Raw genomic sequence first — 20,278 nt, forward strand, 5'->3', positions numbered from 1 at the left:
AAGTATTAGGAGCTATATCTAGTATACTATCTGTTACAGATGCTTGACACACAACACATTTAGAGCACAATGATCTGATCAGACATTTCCCAGACTCAAATAATCATTTTCATCCATTATATCATTATGGATTGGGTTAAAGTGATGAGATAATGATGGGTACATGTTGTGTTTTTTTTAAAAATGTTGTTAATACTATAAAATGTTGCATGCTGCCACACAATGTGTTACATGTATTTAAAGAGTACGTATACATTTGTAAATTGCTGGATGGCAGTCATGGAGGAAGCATTTATATCTAGTTTGTTGCTTTCTGGCAGAGAGTTAGAGGAGAAGATCAGTACCACTCTCATGTCTATGAACGCTACATAAGCTTCAGACAACAACAAGTTAGCATAGCTTAGCATAAAAACTGAAGGCAGTGGGACAGAGCTAGTCTTGCCCTCTTCAAAGCGAAACCTGCCTTAACGTTAGCACATTCTAGGTACAAAGATGAAATGTAACAACGACCGTTCACCATTTATCAGGGGTCATGTGCAAAAATATTCCTTGGCCACTAGTAACTTCCTGGAGTCTACGCTGGTGGCAAATGGTTTTGTGTCCTTTGGCAAGAACCAGCCAAGTTCCCAGGCTTTGTGCAAAGCTAAGCTAATCTGCTGCTGGCTGTAGCTTTATGTTTACAATGCAGACATGGGAGTCATTTAAATTTAATCATCTAACTCTCTGCAAGATTGTGAATAGGCGTATTTCAACAAAAAATAGTATTAATAAAAGCAGCAATAGTAATTGCTTTAACTTATCACTTAACTGAAGTAAATACTGATTGCACAGTGTAATGGCTTTAGGAAAATGACACCATCTGTGTATAGATCGGTTCCCTATAAGCCTCTAATTCACTATGCTATTCAGTCTGCCACCAGGCTTGATTTTTCCTGGGGAAAAAAAGGTCATTAAGCATGTCTACCATTGCACAACCAAAATAGGAAAAGATATCGTTTTACCCGTAATGTTGGCGCAACTGTGGAAAGAGAGAGAGTGAAAGAAACCGAGGTGAAACAAGAGTTAACTAACAGGCATTCACTTGATGGAGAGCGATCTGGTGTGACAGTCTGTTCCCCCGTTGATATGTGTTTACCCTACCACCAAAACTTGACAGCTAAAAACTCCTAAATCAGTACATAACTGCGCTCGGTCAAATTTCGCTTTTTACAGGTTTTTTTTTTTTGCTTTGGACAGGAGCCAGGCTGCTCGCAGTAGCCATATTGCTTACGCTGTTTTTGCGACAGTGGCGCAAATGTGGCAATTGGAACAAAAAGTACTGTACTTGAATACAGCAAATAATAAATACAGTCCTTGATTTAATATAGTACTTAGTTCAATTCAACCACTGCTGCTTGGTTTCCCAAGTGCGGCCCAAACGCCCCTGAGGTCCTATTTGTGGCACAAAGACAGTTGAAAGCAAGCAAGACTTGCTGTACATGGCCAGCTGGCCACAGCCAGTAGCGGTATACTTTTATAATGTTACCCTACACTGCTGTGTCTGCCTCTTTTGAACTTCACAGCAAGGATTCAGGTCTTGGGCACGTCTTCATTATACTACCTGTCGTCATCTACTCCGTCATCAATCAGAAATGTGACTTCATCAGCCAGTGCCACTGTGGAGACATATCACCTGCTGCTGGGGTCAAAGTGTGAATCTTTGATAGAAGGAGGCATGTCAGTCCACAGGGACCAGCAGACGGGTGTATCTATAGCTGTAGCTATAGCTGAAGTGGTTGAGATGTCTTGGAGGGAAAATAACAGCAAACAAATATTGACAGTGCTGGAAAGGGTGGGTGGTGCTTTGAGGACTTACATTAAGCAAATATAGATTAACTATGGTTCCACCTCCACAAGCTCCACAATAATGAGTACTTTGACTTTAGATGCTTTAAGAAAATTTTGCTGATACTACTTAAATACTTTTATTTTAATAAGATTTTGCATGCAGGACTTTTACACATAATGGAGTATTTTTATAATGCGGTATTGCTTGAAACAATAAAAATAATTCCTCCACCACTGCAAGAAGGTATTGTAAATCGCGAAAGGATTAGTTTGACTTTTTGGGAAATACTTAATTGGCTTTCTCTGCGAGATTTAGATTGATATAAACCCTGCTTGTGCGTGCAAAGTGAATACGTGATTAGCAAAAGAAATTTAAGCAGGGTGGAACTGCTTGCCTGGCTATCCCAAACACTAAAAGACACAGCAACTGGGTGTATTTTTGATCTTTAGACGGAGCCAGACTAGCGGCACCCGCTCCCAGTCTTAATGCCAAGCTAAGCTAACCGCTTGTTGACTCTAGCTTCCTATTCAGCGTACAAACATGAGAGTGCTATTGATCTTCTCGTCTAACTCGGAAAGGAAGCGAATAAATGCGTTTCCCAAAATGCTTAACTATTCCCTCGTCTTGTAACATTACCTGAGTGAAACAATACTAGAGGACACTCACAAGCTAGTACAGTTGAGTGCCTTTATTAGCATGGCAACAGAGCAGTGAAGTGGTGCACAGGAAACCACATAGATGACGAGTATTGAGAGTAACTTAAAATAGCCCTGACGCAGAAAATGGAATCACAAAGAAAGTTTAGAGCAATGAGAGGGAGAGAGGGCGTGTGTGTGCATGAATATGTGCGGCTTAAGAAGAAGATACAGGTGGGAAAGGGCATTGTGAATATTAAGTTTCTCATCGAATACTTTGAGCACTGTAGCTTCTCAAAAAATACTTTAAATGGTGATGAGATACAGATTCATTGGCGACATCAAAATAACTGTTCCCCAGTCAGCATACTGTGTATGTAATGTGATTAGTCAGTGATTAGTCCAGATACGGTTTAATGGAGAGCCTGCAAATACAAATTTAAATTGAATTTAACAGTAAATTTGCTGTGCATGGAAATGATTCTAACTGATGTGGGATATTCAAAAGAAAGGAAATGCTGAAGTTCATTTCAGGCCTGTAGCATTTAACAGCTGAAAAACTGACAAAAACCCAGAGGACGATGGCAGAGGTACAGTGTGTCAACTGTGTCACTGGACAGGACTTTACTTTGATGTATTTATTGTCCTAGCAAATTAACCCAATCCACTTCAAATTTGGTGTGATAAGCCTTACAACCTTGATGATGCCATACTGTGAAGCTTGGCAGTTTTCACAGAATGACGTGGCAATGACGTTCTGTGAAAACTGGAACTTTTCGTAACTTGAGCCTACATTGTCCAAGCTTCCACAAATTTCACGTGTTTGATAGGAGTCCTGGCCTTAACACATCTACGTGTCATTCGGGAGTTATAGTCATTGTCCCACCTAATGGCAACAGGAAGTAAGCCTATAGTGGACACAGGGAGTGGCATTAAACTCCTTCGCGCAGTGTCCAAAACATGACAAGTCAGAGCCATGTCGAACAGTCGATGTTCGGCGATGAGGCAGCGCCGGCTGTGAGCCCCGACGTGTGTGGGGTTGTGAGGCCTGCTCAACGTTGCTTGCAGGTTTTTTTAAAAATCATTTCTTTGTTTTTCACACAAGGTTGATCAAAACACTGTAGTCTTTATCACAGATATTTCAACTGACAGATTTTGTTGCTCCGAGTACTTTTTTTTATCTACTCTCTCTCCCTTGGGTTGTGCATATTCCTCCACTCCTGTACAGAATATATTCATGACTGCCAAAACAAATATTTAGGCAGACATTTTATTAGCTTTGCAGATGATTCTGGCACCTCGCTGTATCTTCCAGGATGAGACTTGACAGTGTTGTTGGTGACTTTGTGTCATGGTGCAATATATTTTAGAAGTTTACAGCCTGCTTCCAAAACCCCCTCTACAATCTGATAAGGGAATTGAATTGGAGGGCAACTATAAATATCTGGGGACTTTTACTGATAGCAAACTTCAGAAGCAGTCACACAGATAATTTGCAGAAGTACAGCAGTTTTTGTTTTCCCTACAGAACATGAAATCTTTTAACATCTGTTAAAATGATGACCTTATTTTTTTTACCAGCTTTTACTGCCTTTGCTGTGCACACTGCAGTTGTCGAGGGAGGCTTCGTGAGTAACCCCAGTATGGTTACTGCTCTGAGCTACACACAAATAACTGAAATCTGTGAGGCTCATGTGCTGGAAGACGAACATCTTTTTTGACTTACAGAGGAACTGATACTCTCTGGCTGCTCCTTCACACTGGATAAACTTCAGAGCAGAGGGACCTCAGTCTTATTTATTCCTTCTGCAATTAGATGGCTTAATTTAAACATGAAATTCAGCTGCAGCGTTGGTCCGTACACTGCAACAGCTTGGTAAATTACACTAAAGACTGGCCAATTATTGCACTGTCTGGTGGGCAATATAGGTATATCTGGTTGATTTGTGTATTACAGTACTTTCACATTAAGCTTTTTCTGTCTGGTTTTATTGCTTGTATTATTTGTTTATTCTGTATTTTCGCTTGTACACGTAAATGCTTTCCGCAAAACATATTTCCCTGATGGCACAACATTCTCTGCAGAATCAGTGAGCTCTAATGGTGTTATATTTAAATTAAAAGTATTCATAATGAACACCCTGTCAGGACTAAAGAAAGATACCCCCACATCTACATTTAATAAAAATTCAATTAGATTTTCTTCTCGACCAATAATTTTTACAGTCTTCCAGAATATAAATGTTGAAATTATAAACGACAAGCCGTTTCCACATTTCAGTTAAGGGCTATTTGAGTTTATCCACTTGATTAATCACGTGGTTTGGTCAGAACTGTGTTGCAGAATTTTCAAAAGTTAAATCATCTGTGAACTTCTGAGCATTGCTAGGGGAAAAGTAACTATAATCTATTTTGTTCTCTTGTACAACTTGATATAATAATGCATAAAAGTGCACAATAAATCTCATAATTTACACATAAAGATTAAGCAATTCAAAGTCAAAGTTTAAAGGGAAAAAAAGCACACTTAATGGCTGTAGTCTTCAGAACATTTAAACTTTATACATGACACCAGGGCTCCCTCTTCTGGACACACAGAGAAGTTACATTTAATTCACTGGAATGATTTCACTTCACTCTATAGGGGGAAAAAAGCATAACGCAAACACACTAAAAATGAGTCAAACAAGACTGATTGTATATTCACATTGATAATAAGTAACCAGGAAAACGTCACTTCAGTAAAAAATCACGCAAATTGACTTGGCAAGACTTTTCCGTCAGTTTTCAAGCTTCTAGAAAGTATTGAATGATCATGTCTCTTAACTACCTTTAATTTGTCACACTTAGGGCTGGGCAATGTGGCCATAAAGTAATATAGCCATATCTTTAGGCTATATCACAATACACAATATGTATCTTGATTATTTTTGTGTGCTTTTAAAAGCACACAAAATCAAATATCACAATATTTTTTGACCAAATAATGCAACTCTTTATATTGTGACAGTATTGTAGGGAGTACTATTTGTGCTTTCACAAAATATTAATACAAGGAGATTTTTTATAAATATTTATAAATATTCATCAGTAATGTACTGTAATGCAGCCTTTAATAGATAAAGACAATATTTATGCCGATAATATAACAATATTCCAAATCTAAAACAATATATAGTCTGATATCACTATAATATGATAGTGATATATTGCCCAGCCCTAATCAAACCTAATTTAAATTGGCCTAAAACACCAGTCTGCTTTCCCTCCACACCTGCTCTGCATCTCCCTCTTTAGCCTTTCCCTTCTTCCAGTGTCTTCAGCTTTTCCAGCCCATCAGCCCCTTCCCTGTTTCTAGTGTTTTTCCATTTATTTCTCTCACCTGTGTTGCTCCACCTGCACCTCATCCCCTCGTTATTCTTGTGGGTATTTAAACCTGTGTTCTCCCTGCAGTCTGTGTCAGTTCATGCATTTTCTTCTCCAGTGTGTTTCACCTGTGTTGTTCACCTAAGCTTCTTTCAGTTATCCTCCAGTGTCTCCCTGTAGTTTGTGTTTGGCTTTTGCTCCTCATGGTTTGCATGATTTTGTACTTTGATTTGTTTGAACTTTGTATAAGCTTTTTGTGATGCTACTTTGGATTTTTGGTATTTGCATTTCTTGTTTTTTTGGTTGCTGTTATTTTCTGGATTTCAGCTTATCATTAAAAGCTTGGGTTTTTTTGTTCTCTATCCTGCCTCCTCCTGGTGCTTCTGCATTTGGGTCCTCACAATATTTTTGTAAAACGACACTGTACGGGCGCAAATCATGACAAATAAAAATGCACCACCAAATCTGTAATCTTCTGAGCTTGAGATGAGGTAGATGAAAGTTTGTTTGAGGTATTATCCAGCATAGTTTGCCTCAGGTTGACAGGTTTTGGTTGCTGCTGTAAGGTTACTGTATCTGCATGGTGTCTGATAAGGTGAGTTCACAAGTTGGTTGTGTTTCCTGAATATTTTACGGCAGCGTGACAAAGCTTGCAAATGGCATTTGCTTTATCCAACTCCTTGCTCCCTGGTTTGTTTCTTAAAACCAAAGTGCACCCACACGTTGGCTTTGTATGTTGAAGGGGCCGCCATGCTGCTTCCTGCTTCTCTGACTGACTCGTTCACTCTGCCGAAAATGGCCCCCGGCAAATCGAGGCATTTAGCCGTACTGCAACATCTACAGGAGCAGAGGTTGGAGGCTATTCACAACCCTTTTAAAACATGAATCATTTTTCAAAATATAAATTTTTGGTGCTGGATATTGATGCAGTATATATTTCTTTTAGCACAGCCCTAGCCATTAGCTAATTAGCCGAGTTAGCTGTACAGCTAGCCGGACTACCGAGGGAACGTTGCCAGGTGTCTCAATTTGGATACTACTTTTAGTACACGTCCATATAGCACACTGTGTACACTATGCAATCACTTGTGTATTGTGTGAATTTTGACAGGCTATTGTGGTCTCAAAAAACACAGTCGTTATGCACTTAACCCAAAATGACAGTCGCAACATTTGACCGCTTCCTCTTCCCAGTCATAGCAAATTGCAACCAGATGGAGCATTATTTTATTAATTAACATTTGTGAGGGTTCAAATCTTTTAAAAGATTGTGTTTTTATGGCTTTTTTTGCGCCATCATTCTGCAATTGGAATGGCACTGGCTCAGCTTCAACACAACTACCTGACTGTACTGTGACAGAATAATCTTCAGTTCATATGATGATGGGATAACAGCCATTATTTGGATAAATTGACGACATATTGGGAATTTACATGGTTACTTTCTTGCCTGGAAAAAAGGATTAAAACAATAAAGTGAAATATTAATAGTCTTGCAGTGAAACTTTACAGCTTTTAGCCTGCTTTTAAATCCCTGCTAGGTTGGTGGTCGCTCCGCACCCGCAGCATGCACTCGAGAAGGCAACCACTCAGAGTGAGCAGGGACGAGTGGTGCACACTCAACTTTTTTGAAAGTTAGGAAAACGGCATCCAGATATTCATAGTGCACTGCTATTTGCCATAGACCTACTTAGCAGAGTGAACGCACTTATCCAGTCAAAATAACAAATGTAAGTATGGAATTATGCAAATTTGGACACAGCCTTGGTGCTTACACCCATAGTACAGGGGCTTTGGAGAGGGAGACTGTCAGGCCAAGGACACAGGGACGAGGAAAGAGAGGGAGGTCAGACATCAGAGGAAGGTGCTGGCAGAAGTGTAGTCCCACAATATTTTTTACATTTAGTTTGACGAATTAAAGGTTTCTTTTGGCCGAACCAGAGGTGGTGATTGTTGGACAGTGGAAAGACTATCGCAGACAGTTTTGGTGAGCTTTATTTTGTTTCTGTCCAAGACTATGGCTCTCTCCTCATTCATTTAGATAGAGGCCTGGTCTTTGTGAGCCTGAAATGCCAAGATGGCTGCTGAGTGGCAAGACTTGCCTATCAGACTTCAGTGTAACTATAGCTGTATTTTTCTGTTTAATGAGATAAATAGGCGAATGTCTCCTTTCTTGGCATTATCTGAGTTTATTTTGTTTACTAAAAAAGCGAAGAGAGCTTGAAACGTAGCATACTTGAGATCTCTTGTCTGTAATGATGGACGACGACCCCGTCAGGTACAAAGTGGTTGGGCCAACGACACAGGACAGGGAAGGGCTAGCAGCTAAGCATGCTAACTTGAGTAGAATTTTTGCAACACAATTTATAGACCTATTTAATGTTATATTTCTTCAAATTCTGTAAATGATTTCATTTAATTTCTTGATGTTTTAAACCAAAATTCTTACATATTACACCTTTAAACCCCAGCATTAGCAACATACCAGCTTTGAGTCCAGGGAAACAAGTTATTTAGTATAACCTCCAAAACATTACTAGCTACACAGAGAGGTGACACAATACTCACAGAAAGCATGGAGGGAGCTTGAACTCACCTTACATGATGAAGTCCACCAAAGTCCAGTGTCGCCCTGCGTTTGTTGCAGTGATAGCCATTTTGTACATTTACTCCAGGAACTCACAGAACCACTGATGCTAACTTGCCTAACTCTTAGCTAACCCTTGTAGCTAAGTATCATTAGCGACTGTGGAAAACAAACTCTTCTGTGTCAAATATGAAATACATATGTTTTATACACTTTCTACCGTTTATTGTGAGCTTCAAAGGCTTCAAAATTCACTTCTGACTTTCTTTCACAGAGTCGTTTCACAGTTTTGCAGTCGAATAACAGACAGTAACTCGCTAAATATTTAACTACTTCATGATTCTTCCCTTCGGTTGACGTTGGTAAGGGTGCCATACCATCTTTGACCACACAGATTCACTGATATGATACGGCTATTAGAACCCAGAGGGGCGCTGTTTCACATATTTGCTTAAACTTAATAAGAAGGGGAAGTCATGACTGCAGCAACGATATAATAAATGAGTGTTGCATGGTGAAGAAATGTATTAAAGGTATATTTATTAAAATTATTTTATTAAAAAGTAATTTTGAATACTGAGGGACTCAATATTATCTTGTTCCTTTAAAGAAAGCGCCACGACAGACTTTTTGGCACAACTTGTTATACTGCTGACCGTCGGTAGAGGGAGACAAAGACTATGTTAGAGCCTCTCAACCAGATGACACTGAGAAAAGTGGCTCTCAACCAGTTGCAGTCTTGTCACCTCAATCAATAACTCCTCATCAAAGAAAAATCATTTTGCTCATATTCAGTCTGGGGACATTATAAATCACATGACGGAAATAAATGCTTTTATACAAATGTGTTGACATGTCCGACTTTTTACTGGTTTTTTTTGGTGTTTTGTTGTGAAAATTGAATGTAATGCTCAAAGGCATGCTCGAGCTGAACTTTTCATCATTGCCTTAAACACTCCTGTCAAGTCAAACATTTTTGAACCACTGTGATTTAAAAATAAGTAAATAAAAAAAAATACACACACTCCATATATACAACATACTGTAACTCATACATTTGTTGTGTTTTCTGAGCCTATGCACTGTTGGCTGTTTATATTTTTAAACATGCATGGTTTACACATCAATGTTGTTTCTACTGGAAAAATGTGCATTTCAAATCACGAGAGAGACTTTCAGGCTGCAATCATGACAATGTTTAATATCTTGAAGAAATACTTTATTGTACTCAATGTAAAAAGTCATAATGGAACTTAAATATACAAGTTTTTTATTTATTTCAAGTTGATTAAACTTGAGTCCTTCTAACTGGATGTATATACTGACAAATTGTTTTTTTTTCACAGTGCTTAAAATATATTTCCAGGGTGTAAAATTAACTTCCATGTACAGAGGCTGGTGCAAATTTTGTGCCATTCGTATATATTGTTATTTACTCTTTAGCCCTCTGTTCCATGTACAATTCAGCTCTGTTCTTACTGATCTCTTCATTTATGATGTAAAAAATCAATTCATGTCTTATATTCCATCACCTCTGCTCCATCTGTGCACCCTCATTGGCCCTATTTGTGTTCTCACATGTGACCCTGTTTATTGCTTCTCAGGATCTGCTTTCATGTCACCAGCCTAAGCGTCTGGCCCCCCGGCTCAGTGTTAACAGAGGAAGGTGAAGAATGAAAGATCCAGAGCAGCTGTAGGTATGGTACGGTTTGTGTGCTTAACATGACATTGATGGATTAATGTTCCTATGCTGTAAGCGTGTATTTTTAAATAATGACTTATCGCCTGAGGATAACACAAAGCAATGCAGCTTTGCAAAAAGAATGTCTTGTTTGTCCTCTATTGAAAATATTTTGCATTAATTGATCAATATGAAGCTCCTCAAGGCCTACTTCATTCTTTTTAACACAGTAGCTCCCTGGATGGGCAAAGACTCATTGTACGGTGGGTTGATGTACTATGTTCCCAACCCTCTCAGCACGGCTGAAAGTCTAAAGAATCTGCAGATGTTGAGGCACCTTGGATTTGTGCGCGTATTTCTTTTAGTTGTATAAATAACTTAACTGTGCAATATGTCAGAATAGGCCACCTGTCAAATTTAAACTCAAAACATATAGCAAGTCACTAGGGTAACCGCTAACTCCTGCTACAGTAAGTGTAGCTGCTGTTAGCTAGTTATCTCAGTTAGCCGGGCAGCTAGGAGTTTAGAGTGGGCGCACAGGGGACAGGGCAGTATTGATCTTTACAAGCTTGTACTGGGACAGGGCATGCTAATGTCAGTAGATATCTCTGCAACACAGTACATAGATGTCATGACATCAAATTCTGTTGATATTTTACTTATCTTTTGAATGTTTTCATCTTATTCTTACACACTGCAACTTTTTTTTGGCCTTTTATGGCTTTATTTTACAGGACAGCTCAGACAAGTGACAGGAACTGGGATTCATTTAAACAAATTAAAGTGCTTTGACTCAAAATAATAAGGAAGCTATACATATGTGCTTTATAACCAGCCTTACTGTTGAATAAAACAATGCAAGACATCTTCATCTTCTGTGAATATAGGATTATTATCTGTTCAAGGTAACTCAATAATGATACTCAGTGTGCAGGAGTAAAACTTCAAAACTGATTTTATTTAATAGAAGTCACAAAAAAATAATAATATTGTTAATTAACAAAGTGCAGAATATACCTATGGCACCAGAATATACAGTATACAATAAAACAATATATATATATATATGTATATATATATATATATATATATATATATATATATATATATATATATATATATATATATATATATATATACATATATATATATATACATATATATATATATATACATATATATATATATATATATATATATATATATGAGATACCACTAAACAGTATTTCACATTGAGTTTTGACAAAATTAACACGTTAATGATTCACAAGCACTTAAACAAATAGCAGCCTCTTGAAAAATATGTTTGTTAATACACAAACAAGTATTTTTTCCTTACATTATCCCAGTTTAGTAAGTTTCCTAAATGAAGTTTAAGCGGAATTGTAAGAAAATGGAAAACATCAGTGGCGGACTCAGGACGTTAGATGGGCAGAGGTGAAAAAAATATAAAGGGCACCACATGTATGCTGAGGAGCACCAGCGTGCAGAAAGTTGTGATATATTTATAGTGAAGACAGGGCACTTCATCACATTTTGGGAGCATCACAGGAACACTCCCCCTTAGTCCACCAGTGTAAAACACACACTCTTTACTCCTCTTGTTTAGCTAACAAACATGATGACTTTTGTCCGACCCAGAAACCTGCCAACATCCTCCCCTTAAAGCAGCTCTTAATCTGCTGCAGCAGTCTGACCTCCTGCCTGCCTTCGCCCCCCTCTTCCTCCTTCACCTCTTCAACTGCATAAAAATTGATGACACCAGCTGGATGGTCCAGGTAAACCCCGATAGTGGTGCACTGGGGAATGTCCCAGATTTCTTTGCTGATGCCGTTGAACCACAGCTGATAGTGGGATCCACCCCACCCAAGACCCCAGGACTGTTCATTCTCTCCCAGCCCACAGGGTCCGTCGCTTCCCCTCCTCCCCGCTCCTTCATAGGCGACTCCGACGACCACCCATCCTGAATATTTCACCTCCCAGTAAGCTCTGAAGCCCAGGATGCCTTCTTTGCAAAGAACCTTTAATGGAAAGAGAATAAAATTTGCAGCAAACAGGAAAAAGTATTTGATATCTAGTTTTGCTGTTAAAAACCTACCTGGGGGGCGTGCTCATATCTCTCCGGTCTGTCCAGGACGGGACAAGTGACATCATCAGTCATGCGCGACAGCTTGGATCCACCGTCTGTGATCCACAGCATCTTATTTGCTGTCTTGTCATCCAGGGAAAGGTTGATCCAGTCTGTGTGATGTGGAAGATTTACAATCGATGACAGTTGGAAAGAGAATCATGAGAATGAGGGAAAAGTTTGTGAATCAAAATGATTGTTCTTACGTTTTAGAAGATCGGCTCTGCAGGTGGGCTCAGGGATGTTTGGCTCGTAGTCTGGGATTTTTTCTGAGTGGCGAGAAAATTCACATTATGTGTAGCTGATTATTAGTTGATGACAAGATGATAAAGTACAACCTCAGGATTCGTACACATGGACACTTTCAGCATGTCTATCTTTCATGCCTGCACCACGTTTCTTTGACTGAATGAAACAATACATTTATGAACTGTGCTGGAGTCACAGTGAGGTGGTCAGTGTGGATGGTGTCTGTGCAAAGGCCAGGATTGTCTTACAAGCTTACAAAACGTATTTAATCTTATTTTTTATTCAAAATTCGAGTAAAAGGCAGTTAAAAATAATTCAAACAAACTCTTTAAGAGACCCTCAACAGTGAGTTATACATTTTCCATGGTTTGCTTTAAAATCTTACCTTTCGGAGCGGCCACAACTTTAGATTTTGTGCCTGTGAATATAAAACAACAACATTACTGCCAGTTATTCCTTACTTCTTCGTAAAGAGTTCCTTTGGTTTTAATGTAAGGAAGTGTCATACTAACAATATATAAAATTTGCTGAGAAAAGTCAAAGTTAACCACCCAGCTTCAATGTCTAAAAACTAAAGTAAAACTAAAATCTGAGGAGACAAATCTTCATCCTGCTGAGTCTAGAGAGGGACTTCACTCACCAGGTCTGCCGGCTGCAGGCATGATTCTCTTATTGGGAGCACTGGTTGGCATATTTATCGCTTCTTTCCGTGTTGAGGTTTCCTGAATGTCGGCGTCTGTCAGCGGCGTACTGCTGCGATGATGCAAACGGCTACTTTATATACCCCCCCAGGATAGGGGGTATTAAAGGTTTTGGGGGGCCCCTTGGGGCTCCCTTGGAGAAATTTTGGTGAGGTATGTAGAGATAATGAGCTCACTAATGGGCGTGCCACAGGGCCTGCCAAACCAGGACTTTAAGGTCAGTGCCAACACCTGACCCGCTGACCCATATTTATCTGAGAGGTTCTGAGTTTACTTTTCAGTTATCCTGTCATCTCTTTGTAATCAAACACACATCTTGGACACTGATACCTGTCTAGGAATGCGGTCATCTTGTACAGAACAGAGAGGTCACGATAAGACTGGAGGAACTGAGCTCAGGGATACTTTTATGCCCGTTTGGAAATGGTGATGGAGAGAAGAGAAACCTGATTCGAGGTTCATTTGGAGTTTGTTTCTGGTGATTCTGGGACGCATTGTTTTTTTATTGTAGTTTTCTCTGTTACGTCCTTATTTTTGTGGTAGATTTTTAATCCTTAATGTCTGTGTTTAGACACTACAGGATTGAAATGCTTCCATCATACCATGTGTTCCCTTCACATGTCAATATACTACTCTGTAGACATTCTTGGTGCTTTATAATAGTTGATCATTCATTCATAAGCAACCCATCAGTGTGTATAAATTGGTGACATTGTAACGTGGCTTGATTTGAAATGTAAAGATTTCAAGTACAAGCCAAGAAAACTCACATTTAAGACTTTCAATTCCGTGTTATGACCTTTTATGACAAACTGAAGACATGACCTTGAACATCCAGAGCAGCCAGTGAGCAGACTCACAGCTCAGTGTTTTGGCAGAGATCACTTTTCTGTCATCAGCGTTTTAAAAGCCTGGTGCCTCTGGTTTCTGTTTATCTTATGAGAGGAGATTTCTCAGGTAAGTACACATGCAAACCTGTTACCAACACTCTCCCCCTTTTCCAATAAATCCCATCGGGCAGTTCTGACATGATACGTCCTGGTATGTTGTCTTTGCTATGTCACTTGCACTATAGTCAGCGGCCCAGTCAGTCGTCTGCTTGGACAGACAGGAACACAAGAAGGACGAGACAGCCTTGACTCGAGGTTTGGCCAGGAGCCCGAACAGTAAACACCTCAATCAAGCAGGCGGCAGTGGAGAGCATATCACAAGAAAGGGTTTACGACCAGCACATTGCTTTCTCCTGCAGCCCGTGCTATGTGCATTAAGGCATTTGATTGTAAATGGTTGATGTGATAATGCCGGTCAGGAGCGTGGCTAAGCCTGGCACGATGACCTGAAGACCTTCCAGGCAAGTGGTTTGTGGTTGTTTAAGTATTTGGGTTAGTGGGTTGAATGTAGATATATATAGGTGTGTTTAGATTGTACATGTTGTATATTGGCCCATATTCATTTAAATGTCTTGATTTTAGGATGCCACTTTACATCTGGCCAGGGACAACAGATGAAAACTAGCCTCTTGGCTAATTCTGGCATATTTACAGCAATGTTCATCAATATGCACTGTCCCTGACAAATAAAATGAATAAATGAAAAATAAATGTACGATTATCAGATGTTAATATCAACTATTTGATTGACTTATTAATGATCAAGATGTAAAAGTGTTCATGCAAACATGTATAGTTTTATAGATGTGAGAGTTTATTGTGAAATTAAAGGCGTTATTTTAAAGACGTTGATGTATTGTGGTGAAGTACTGAAGTTAGCATGCTAACCAGCTAGCCCCAGCCCTTCCTTAATTTTAGACCACTCCCAACTCCCAGTACTCTCGCTACATGGCTAACTGAGCTAACTAGCTAACGGCCACCTATTTGTTTGGTGTTCGAGAGCCAATTTGCACGTACTGCACCTTTAATTAAAAAACGATTGTCTTTTAAAGGTTACACTGTACAATGATTTTGCTTCAATGTGATCACAAGCAATAAAGTCATAATTTCAAATGTCTTGTTTCATGTTGTTTATTCTAAGAATCAAAAAAACGTATTTCTTGATGAAGTATTTCTATATAATTAAAGTGGAAACAGGCATATTTTCCCACCACTAACATTTCCAAGTGGTATTATTCTTGGCACAGCTGTTGCAATAGACAACCAGATCGCTTTTTCAGTTTCCTCAGTAGAACCTACCAACAACGCAGGACAAAGCAAAGGTTTATTCGTTCATTTAGTCTGTAATAGAGCAGTGGAATGGTGCCAGGCTGCAGCCCGGTGGCAGACAGAATAACAGAGTGAAAGTGAAGTTTATAGGGAACCACTTTAAACACAGACGGAGTCATCATTCTTGCCATGACGCTGTGCAATCAACATTTACTTCAGAAAGCAAAAACACTTGTCCATTGGCAGTTTAAGTTAAATGTATAGCAACACTTCATATGTACTTGACTTAAGAAATCTAAAGATACAGTTGTATCAATGACAGATGACAAAAATAATTAATTTATGAACATTTTTAAGGGGGAAATACAGTTGGATTGGTTGTTTTTGACATTTAAATTCAGGATATAAGGATATAAGAACAACGTAAATGCAGACTTTATGTATGTTGTGCTCCACTGTGGAGAAAACTTTTATATTGTGAACATACTCATACTTTTTCCTTATGTCATAGCACCTGTTCAACCTCACACTACTTTGCACCTACCTACATGTGACTGTGCGTGTGTGGTTGTGTGTGTGTACCATCAATGCTGTCACCCTGCAATGTGAAGAGATCAGTGCTGGTGATGTAAGGAGACTGGGGCGGGGTTTACTCGGTAACAGGGGGTGTCGTGCAGACATCTCAGCATCCATCTAACCTTTTTAAGGAAAAACATATATACACAGCTCCGATTACAAACCTCTTGCCTCCCTCCCTTGCTTCCTATTGGAAAGTTTTATCTCACGTCCACACCACCTTCTCTCAATCCTTCACCTCTGTCCTGCATTAAAGGGTATATAAGAGAGGCATTAAGCTGTCACACAGTGGAGCCAACAAGAGACTCATCATCACACTGAGAGAGACATCAGGCTGAGACAAGATGCCCACCACCACGAGGATCATCTCTGACACCAGGAAGTCGGATAAAGGTGAGCTTCATTTTCTGCATTTCACACAATTTTGAATCATTGATTTTCTTGCTAAATCTCATAGTTATATTCAACACGCCTATCTACATTTTTAGTTTATATAAACCTTTAAGTAGGAAAGCATTATGAGCAATGCTTTAAGTGCACTGATTTAATAACCTCAGTCTTTGTGTGCAGCAGTGAGGCCTATTTATTATCCTCTCAGGCAGATCCTGAGTGAACGGGTCACTGGAGTTTATGTCTAGTGTGAAAAGCGCAATATTTCACTGGCTGATTTCACGCTTGTCTTTATGAGGGCCGCATAATGGTTTTATTGCCTGGGAGCGAGGGTCTGCTGGTGTCAACATCATCTGCATTAAAAAAGATTTAACATGCTGCATGTATTAAGACTGTATAATGCCAGTCTTGAAAATGGGGGACGTTGAGCAGGATTGTGGCTGGGGTTTACAGTAGAATCTCGTCTGAACTGTAGTCTGACTGTGACAACAAGGAAAACTAAGAGATTTCCAGTATAGCTGTTAGCTTTTTAATGATAGGAACATTGTACCATCAATGAAAATGCACTTTTTCACACTCTTAAATTTGACAATATCACAATCAAAACAGGTGCAATGATGATTATATCACTCACAGTCAAAAACATTCATTGAAATCCTGTCGCAACACGAGAAACAAGCCCCGTACAGATTGTCACAGCGGGTTTGTGGTCACTTTTTTAAGCTTAAACGTTTTGTACGGTGTCCGGTTGTGATGAGAACAGACAATGCGGTTATTTTCATCACCTTGTGCTATATCCAGAGGTGGCTTGACATTCCCGCCTGGGCTCCCTCAGCCTCCAGTCAACACGGAGATAAATATTGGCTCATTTGGACGTGACACGCATACCACGTGGCGTAAAAATAACCGTTAAGTTTGAAAAATGTGGTTAATGTTGACAAGAGGGTTTAAATGTGCAGCCTCACCTTGACCCCTTTGTCCCAATGTATACAGATGCAAACAGAGCCTGGAAATAATATCTTAAAATTCATCCACTTCGGCTTGCCAAGATAGACTTCCATTCATATTCCGAGACGATGCTGATCTGTGAATGATTAATAGTTTATTCTGGAGGTGATACTGCTTGTTGGTATAAATAAAACGAATAACTTAACTTGACATCTTAATGCTGAAGGGATTAAGTGTCTCCTCCTCTTGATCTCCGTCCTTAAAAAGAATACTTACACATGATACCAAAGTATTAGTTACCAAATTGGCATTAGGGATAAGCCTGTTATGTAACTCATCAATTACTACTTCACGGAAAGTAATGACACAATATCGCTGCCTGTTATCAAGCTTCATTTGACATCTAAATGCTAGCAGACTAATTATTTTTTCATCTGTAATACTATAAGCTTCTTTTACTAAAGAGTGTCCACTTCATAATTAAGTTTGGGAAAGATGAGCAAGTGTGAAAACCCCTCAAATAAGCACCCTTGCAGCGCACCACTTGTGGTTTAAAATGCAATTAGTCACTTTTTGGATGACTTTACCCAACTCTCTGGGTTGTTATTTACCTCAGTAAACAAATGTTGGATCCAAGCACGCAGATCATGTCCCTCTTCTTATCTGATAACCTTCTCCCACGCTGCACGCTAGTCTGACCCGAGTCAACCCTGCAGCATGTGTGGTGTCTTGATCATTCCAACCGCCTGGCATGAATCAACCACCAGCTCCAGGCAGCATGCAGTTGTTGATGTGATGATCTGACAGAGGCAGATGGTTTTCTTTTAGCAGCGGCTTGCTCCATCATCTCTTGAGACACACCTGACGCGTACCTGCTGTCGCCTGTAGTATTTTCCTGTAGTATTATATCTCCTATTTTTATTTATTTTTAACAGCCAAGTTTATGTTGATGTTAATATAGGTTGCTCTGGTGAAAACAAATTTTGTTTTTTTTATGTTTTTGCAGCCAAAAAAGCCAAAGCTGGAAGCACACCCACAGGTAAGACAGTCACCTTATTACAGGCTGTTTTAAAGGAACAGTTCAACCAAAAATGAAAATTCAGTCATTATCTACTCAACCCCTTTTTGTTGTTTACAAAACATTTCTGGAGCTTCACAGCAAAACCACAATGGGACAGATGGGGAAAAAAACATACTGCTCCTCCGGTGTAAATCCATCTCTAAGGATGATCAAAGAGATTTCAAATTTATTTGAAAAGATGTCATTTGCAACCTTTTGTAGCAGAAATCTTCGCTAGCTGCTAGGCTAAAAGCATTAGCATGCACCCTGTCTCAAATGGGTGCAGGAGACCACACGTCGAGGGTGTAAATAACATCATTTCAAATCAATCTGAGATCTCAGGGCTCCCAGAGACTTTGATTATAGTTTTTCATTTTCAAGTCCCCATCTACTTCAGTTGTTTAGCAGAATGCTGCAACTATATTTTGCTGTAAAGGTCCAGAAATGTTTTGTGGGCTACGAAACTTCACCTGACTTTCCATCAGCCTGGGTTGATAATGACTGTTCCTTTAAATGCAGATAAAATCTCATCCGTATGCAGTTCCCCTTGCCTCGTGTGATATTTGACTGATGTTGTTTTGTCACTCACTCCTCAGTGAAGATCCCAGCCTACGAGCCAAATCTCCCTGAACCAAAATGCAGAGCTGATCTCATCAAACGTGAGATTCTTACTCTTTTACCTGTTTTTATTCTTTAACCATTTGGTCCAAACTTGATTTCTCATTTAAATCATTGTTTCTTTCTGTTTATTCAGACTGGTTCAACCTTTCCCTGGATGACAAGACAGCCAATAAGGTGCTGTGGATCACAGATGGCGGTGCTAAGGTGGCCCGTATGACCGATAATGTCACTTGTCCCGTCTTGGATAGACCAGAGCGATATGAGTATGCTCCACAGGTACAGTATGAAGAAGTACTTAAAACTTGTCATTACCATGTCATAACCAGTGGAGTTTGATGTGTTATGGACCAGATGGGTGTGACCTGTCATTATTTAAATCTTGAGCCAACTGGCTTGACATTGCAAACCAGAAAAAGCGAGGCTGCCATAAATTCTTCACAGTAGCAGCTACAATAAATCACAGGTTGTGTTGGATTACCTCTAAATTATGCTGACATTCTTATCTGCGTTCCTAAAGGTTCTCTGCAAAGAAGGCATCCTGGGCTTCCGAGGCTACTGGGAGGTGGAGTTTTCAGGATGGGTCGTGGTCGGGGTCGCGTACGAACAGGCGGGGAGGAGGAACAAAGATGGATCCTGCGGCCTGGGAGAGAACGAGGAGTCCTGGGGTCTGGGCTGGAGCGGGTCGAGCTATAATGCGTGGCACAAGAGCCAAAGTATAGAGATCACGGAGATTCCTAAGTGCTCCACAATTGGGGTTTACCTCGATCAGCCTGCGGGAATCCTAAATTTCTACGCTGTGGATGAGGTGAAGGAGGGAGAGGAGAGCACAGGGGTGAAGGAGGTTAAACTTTTGCAGCAGGTTAGGAGCTCCTTCAAGGATAAAATGTTACCAGGTTTCTGGGTGGGGAACCACTCGCACTGTTTGATCACAAAGAAGGAGGAATGAAGGACTGAACCAACATTTCTAAAAGTTCCTTATCATGAGATGAGAGAAACTATGTCATCCTTTTGTAATAAAGCTACAGTTATGGTAGCTTTAAGCACAAAATGACTGGACAACACCAACAGTCATTGGAACATTTACATTAATATAATTTTGCATAAATCCTATGCAAATTATAATAATTGAAACATCAGTTCCCATGAGATATACTCCTTATATACGGCATATCTGAGACTGATATACAGTACGTAGGTTAGCATGTTTCAGTAAAGGTAAAGTCCAGTGAGAATCAGTTAGGATTCAGCCCACTGTTTTGGACTTGCCTGGATCAACCGGACCACTTGAGGTTTATACTGTTATATTTATATGTATTTCTATTACTCCTTTGTTATTGCTTGTAAAGAAT

At 39.6% G+C, this 20,278-nt stretch overlaps 2 protein-coding genes across 2 annotated transcripts; one reads left to right on the forward strand and one right to left on the reverse strand.

Annotated features, from left to right (window-relative positions):
- Window positions 1-11,689: 11,689 nt before the first annotated feature.
- Window positions 11,690-13,136, reverse strand: LOC141015971 (tripartite motif-containing protein 16-like protein). The gene is made up of 4 exons (XM_073490198.1): window positions 13,115-13,136; window positions 12,432-12,494; window positions 12,196-12,338; window positions 11,690-12,118 (listed from the first exon to the last, which is right to left on the reverse strand). Exons 1-4 carry the CDS (start codon window positions 13,134-13,136, stop codon window positions 11,690-11,692), a joined length of 657 nt encoding a protein of 218 aa, XP_073346299.1.
- Window positions 13,137-16,254: 3,118 nt separating this feature from the next.
- Window positions 16,255-19,875, forward strand: LOC141015972 (stonustoxin subunit beta-like). The gene is made up of 5 exons (XM_073490200.1): window positions 16,255-16,303; window positions 18,255-18,287; window positions 18,905-18,967; window positions 19,063-19,205; window positions 19,447-19,875. Exons 1-5 carry the CDS (start codon window positions 16,255-16,257, stop codon window positions 19,873-19,875), a joined length of 717 nt encoding a protein of 238 aa, XP_073346301.1.
- The last annotated feature ends 403 nt before the right edge of the window (window positions 19,876-20,278 follow it).

This window comes from Pagrus major, chromosome 20, assembly GCF_040436345.1.
Source record: "Pagrus major chromosome 20, Pma_NU_1.0".
In the NCBI taxonomy this organism is placed as follows: Eukaryota; Metazoa; Chordata; class Actinopteri; order Spariformes; family Sparidae; genus Pagrus; species Pagrus major.